Source organism: Trachymyrmex septentrionalis, unplaced genomic scaffold, assembly GCF_001594115.1.
Source record: "Trachymyrmex septentrionalis isolate Tsep2-gDNA-1 unplaced genomic scaffold, Tsep1.0 scaffold13, whole genome shotgun sequence".
Classification (NCBI taxonomy): Eukaryota; Metazoa; Arthropoda; class Insecta; order Hymenoptera; family Formicidae; genus Trachymyrmex; species Trachymyrmex septentrionalis.
Window position 1 is genome coordinate 6,440,012 of NW_017304438.1, and position 5,906 is coordinate 6,445,917.

The 5,906-nt window shown below is 30.5% G+C and overlaps 1 protein-coding gene across 1 annotated transcript; it reads left to right on the forward strand.

Moving 5' to 3' along the window:
* The first annotated feature begins 2,366 nt into the window (after positions 1-2,366).
* On the forward strand, positions 2,367-5,409 carry LOC108756719 (ubiquitin-conjugating enzyme E2 J1-like). The gene is made up of 5 exons (XM_018500735.1): positions 2,367-2,707; positions 3,076-3,281; positions 3,363-3,553; positions 3,636-3,753; positions 5,098-5,409. The coding sequence occupies exons 1-5, from the start codon at positions 2,671-2,673 to the stop codon at positions 5,344-5,346; spliced, it is 801 nt and encodes a 266-aa protein (XP_018356237.1). The 5' UTR covers positions 2,367-2,670; the 3' UTR covers positions 5,347-5,409.
* The last annotated feature ends 497 nt before the right edge of the window (positions 5,410-5,906 follow it).

Sequence of the window (5,906 nt, forward strand, 5' to 3'; positions counted from 1 at the left end):
CACATACACACATATATATGTATATACTTATTATATTTGTTTATATATACATAAATACATGACACGCGCGTATATTAGACGCATCGGTACTATTATTATTATCATTATTATGGTTACACGATTCTTATCATTATTGATATCGTCTTCACTATTATAATTATCATTGTCGTGTGAAGAGAATACGATGAGTAATTATTATAAAGTAAATAAAAGGAAATCTTACTTATACATAATTATAAATACGTCATGACGATATATTCGTAACGATTAATTATTACGATAACATAACGACATTATTATTACTATTATAAATAACACCCTATTCCCATCTGTTGTGAATGTTTACGTTGTTTTATGATATTTAGAATATTCTAAAAATAAAGTCTATAATTTCCATGAAAAAAACTCGTATTGCATGTGTCGTTAAATACTTCCTATTTATCATACTTTTTATTCACACGAAGATTGAATGTTAATAGCGTAATTATGACATTCCGTATTTACATCGATTTTATTGATAAATATGCGTATTATTACTTATTTCTGAGATTTATAGTATATACTATAGTATTATACAATACATGATATATGATATATAACGTAAACTGTATGTTAAATGTGCGCATTTATCGGTAAAAATAAGGCGTGAATACGAATCTAGTTATTACGGAGGAGTAGTGTCGTTGAAAAAATAATTTTGTTATGGAAATTGTTTATATTTATTATTGAGAATCAAGACGTACATATTATATCGTGATAAATTTTTGTAGATTAATGAAAAAAAATTTGCATAATATGATTTCATGATTACTTGAAAAAAGCTTGTCGTAACTTTTAAAATTTCTATTGTCAGCCCGAATAGACTTGGAAAAAACTGTACGTCTTTTCTTTTAACAGAACTCAAAATGAAAAAATCGATTTAAATAGATATACTGATGACTAGTTTAATAAATATATATTTACATACGATAACACGTAAAAGATAAACGAAGCTAATGAATGTTTGAAGTTTCCATTGTCAGCCACAATAAATTGACTGTTTGGAACAATGTATTTTTTTTTTTCTCAAATGGAAGTTAAAACGGAGAAATCGTTTAGATATAAGATATAGAGAAAAGTTTGATAAGAGATATATATACTTACATACGATATACTTGAAAGATAAACCAAGTTAATGAATGTTTGAAATATTTTTAAAGTTTCTATTGTCAGCCATAATAATCTGCTATTTGGAAAAACGTATGTTCTTTTTAAATGAAAATTGAAATGGAGAAACCGTTTAGATAGATATAGTGAAGGTTAGTAACAAGTTATTTTTTACAAAAAGAATCGATGACAGTAACTTTTACGAAGTAACTCTTTCCTGATATTAATACAAGTTGTAGGAAATTTAATGTCGATTTATTGTTGAAGTTTTACTTCACCTTTGAAGGCATTCTACAATAATTTATTGATAATAAATTAGAAGTCAGAATCTAAAAATTCATTAATCGTAATCGATTATTTTTCCTCACATTTGACTGTGATATTAATTAATTTTTAGCTTCTGACTTCTGATTTAATGATAATGGCTTAGAAACCCTCTTTTTTGCAAGAATCTGTACTCTTGTCCTTGAGGATCATTTATAGTGGCTGTAATCTAGCTGTTAAATTTATATCATAATGTGTAAAAACTAACCAATCATGAAATGAGAGGGAAATAATCATGATTTGACCTATGATTGATATCAATTCTTACAGATTACGGCCGATATAAATGGTTGCATTCGGCAGAAAAAACTAATCCTTACTGAAAAAAATCACGCCATAGAGTTACATGACGAAATTATGTAATTAAAACAAGTAAATCACATTTCGGATAATTTTTTCAAATCAGTGTGTGATTTTTTTTAAATTGCATAATTTGAAAAGCAAATGATAAATATTCTTTTTCTTCTATGTCTATTATTCGATTCTTTAAAATTCGATAATATTCGGCTATAAAATCATAGGATGGATAAAATTATTTCTAATATCACGTGATTTTAAAAAATTTACTTATCTTAATTATACGATTTTGTTATATAATATTGTGACATGATTCTTTTCAATTAGCGCTTAGTGATTCTTTAATACGATTGGTTCCTACACTTAGATTTAGCGAAGAACTAAAGGCAAGAACCAATCATATTAAAGAATCACTAAACGATAACTGATTAATTTTCTCTGCTGAACGCAGCCACTGATTCTTTACTGTATATTGCGTGACATAGAGTCAGCATTGCCGCCACTTGCCATCCTATCCCCTCCACATGCCGTAGCGTCTGCAAAATGGCATCCCCTCCCCCAACCATCTCTGGTTTAGTAATAAATAGAAGCGCGCGAGCGCCAAAGCACAGCGAGGTTTACCACGTCACGTCACGTCCTCGCGTTTACGTTCACAGTGAGCGATTTAGAGCTGTATAGAGTGACCAGTCCACGTCGAAACTTGGGATTGACATTAAAAATCGTCCAGAGAAATCGGCGTGTGTACACGCCGACTACGAATATGTGAGCGGGACGCGCTTCATCGATTAGTGCGTCGGTGAGATCTGGAATCGGTAGAGAAAGACGCTCCGCATCGTTTTCCCGTTCTTGGTTCTTCAACCTGCGCCTCAACGAAAAGAAAGTGCCCGGGAAAAGTTATCGAAGATGTCATTCGAAGGCAAATACAACGCCAAGAGTCCGGGTAAGTCGAAGTCAATGCGCAAATTACGCCGGTCGAAACGTTTGTTTTGACTCGCATTAGCCGCGCAACTCTGACATATTTCTATGCTATTGTACTCGTGGATGTCAGCGTGATTGCCAGCTACTCAACTTTCGATATCGGTAGAGCTTTCGTATCACTTCTACACGACGGTCGTATTTTAAGCATAATTATCCCATGATGACGTAAAAATGTTTTATGTATATGTTGATATATTCCTGCTTATCTGCTACCAAATAACGTTGGTATCAATAACATATGCATTGTCGAATAACACAATTGATATCTTAGTAAGATTTCTAAGTATTACAAAGTTAAAACCATTTTCTTATTAAGTATATGTATCTTAGCGGTGAAGAGATTAATGAGAGAGGCACAAGAGTTGCACGAAGCCACTGAAGAATACTATGCATCTCCTCTTGAAGACAACCTGTTCGAATGGCATTTCACAGTGCAAGGACCACCGTCGACAGACTTCGAAGGTGGTGTTTATCATGGAAGAATCTTGCTACCACCAGAGTATCCTATGAAGCCACCAAATATCATCCTGTTGACAGTAAGTAGACATCAGCAATGAGTAACATATAAATTGTTATATCATGATATTATGTTGTCACATATATTTTTTTTTATTTAGCCAAATGGACGGTTCGAAACAAACAAGAAGATATGCCTGAGTATCTCTGGTCACCATCCTGAAACATGGCAGCCATCGTGGAGTATTAGAACTGCATTACTGGCCCTGATAGCTTTCATGCCTACACCTGGAAGTGGCACAATTGGAGCATTAGATTATAGCACTGAGGAACGACAGAAACTTGCTAAAAAGTATTATATTACATACTGTAATTAAACACAAAACGCATTGCAAACATATGATTTAGTCTCGTAATCAATCCTTGCATTCCAGATCGTTAAATTGGCAATGTGATACTTGTGGTAAAGTTGTGAACTTGTTGTCGAAAAATTCAATTAAGAAACCTATCACCGAGGAGGAGCAAACCATGCTGAAAACAATTGCTCTTAAAGTAAGCATGTTTTTAAATACTTATTATAAATATAATATAGTTGAGAAAGAATTTATCACTTATTTGCTATAACACAACTCAAAAAAACAGTTTTCTAAAAAAAAATAAGTTTGAATGTTTTGAATCATTAAAATTTTGTAATATTAATTTTGAAATGCAATTTTGATGTAATATTAGGTGTAGTAAAAAGTCATCGCGTATTTTTTAGCTCAAAGTTATATATACAATATCTTCGTCAATAATGAATGAAATTCAAATTTAAAAAAAGGATTTTAAAGCTTGAAATCTCTACTTTTAAAAGCTTATCACATTTTTTAAGTTTATATGAGTTTGATAATTTTTACATACCAAAAACTACGAGCTGAAAAAGACGAAAAATTTTCTTCTCACTTTGTGGATTTGTAACGTGTCCAAAACTAATTTGAGAAAATTTGCGATTACATATCGTGAAAGCTTGATACTTTCCCTACAAAATCGTTTTTTTTTTTAATATTCCTACGACTTTTGATTACTGAGTTATCGCGGATTAAATAAAAGAATTATTTTTAAACTTTAATTGCTCATAACTCCATTAAAAATTGTCGTATCGTATAATTTAAAAAAGAGATTTTTAAAGCTGAAACTTTACTGTATTAAGATATATTTATATTGTTGGTAAGAAAGTAATTGCGGTTTTTACAGATAGATGTCTTTTAAAAATACGCGATGACTTTTTACTATACCTAATAATTAATTGTAGAGGAATAAAAGTACATTCTTTTGTTTCTGTATATGTTCTTTTTCTGTAAATTACAATGACAATTTTTTAGGAATAACGTTATTGTAGCGATAAGCGATATATTATAAATCTATCTCTATTATAACGTGTCTGTTGTTATAACAAATGTGTGTGTGTGTGTGTGTGTGGTGTGTGTGTGTGTGTGTGTGTGTGTGTGTGTGTGTAGGGTGAATTAGAGTAGTTGACCAATTTTTTATGACCTCATACCTAAAAATATCGATTATACATCTAATTATCGACTTACCTATACAGATCAGATGTGTGGATATATACGAATTACTATAGGCACACTGAAAAAAAGGCGCATTTTTAGTATTTTGTAATAATTTTCACAACTCAAACGTGTCTGTTTTCACGCTCAAATTCAAACCAGTTCGCACGATGTTATCCACGCATCCGATCTGTATCTGTAAGTCTATAATTAGATGTGTAATCAATAATTTTCTCAGAGTAAAAAATTCGTTCAACTAATCTGACCCTGTATATGTGTGTATATGTATGATTATCATATGTTATGAAAATATTCCGCAAAAACTTAATGAATGTATTTGTAAAAAAAATTATAGGCCGATGATTCGCCAACGTCAGACGTGTTATTTACGGATAAAACAACAAATGTAACCGAAAGTGAAATACTACACCGTACTAACGTAGAAACGATGACGGAAGAAAATGCGGATTATCAACAACCTGAGATTATCCTAAATCGCGTAGAGACAATGTCGTCTTCAAATGATTTATTTTGGAGTATTCTTATCGCTTCATTAGTTTCCGCAATAATTTTGTTAATTTTACGACGATTATTTCTTGTTTAACTTATTTGTTTTTGCAAACTTACAGGAATATGTAAGAAAATAGTAAATTTTATACACGTTTTACGGACATCATTTTTAATCTTACAGAAAAAAATTTATACTGTCAAGAATATTATGAACTGTGAATCTAATTTTTTCTTGAAAACGTGTGTAATACATGATGAAAGTACATGCATTAGTATGTATATTAAATATTAGTACATATCCATATTGTTTTTACAAACAACATTTTTGTCTTATACATCTCAAATATTTTAATTTTATTGCTAAAATAAAAAGTAAATAAATTTTCAATTCGATTATTAATTTATACTAGTCGCTTTTCATTAACAGCATAGTTGAGAGATATCAGCATTGAGAGATAGATCATTATTTATCGAACGTTTATATCATATATTTTATTTTAGTACATTAAATGACTGGTATTAAATTTATACACTTTAGTTATAATTAGTAATAAATATTTTTATTAATTTTATTTTGATAATTATTTTCAAATATTTTTTGTGTTTGCCCACACACACACACACACACACACACACACACACACATATATAAAC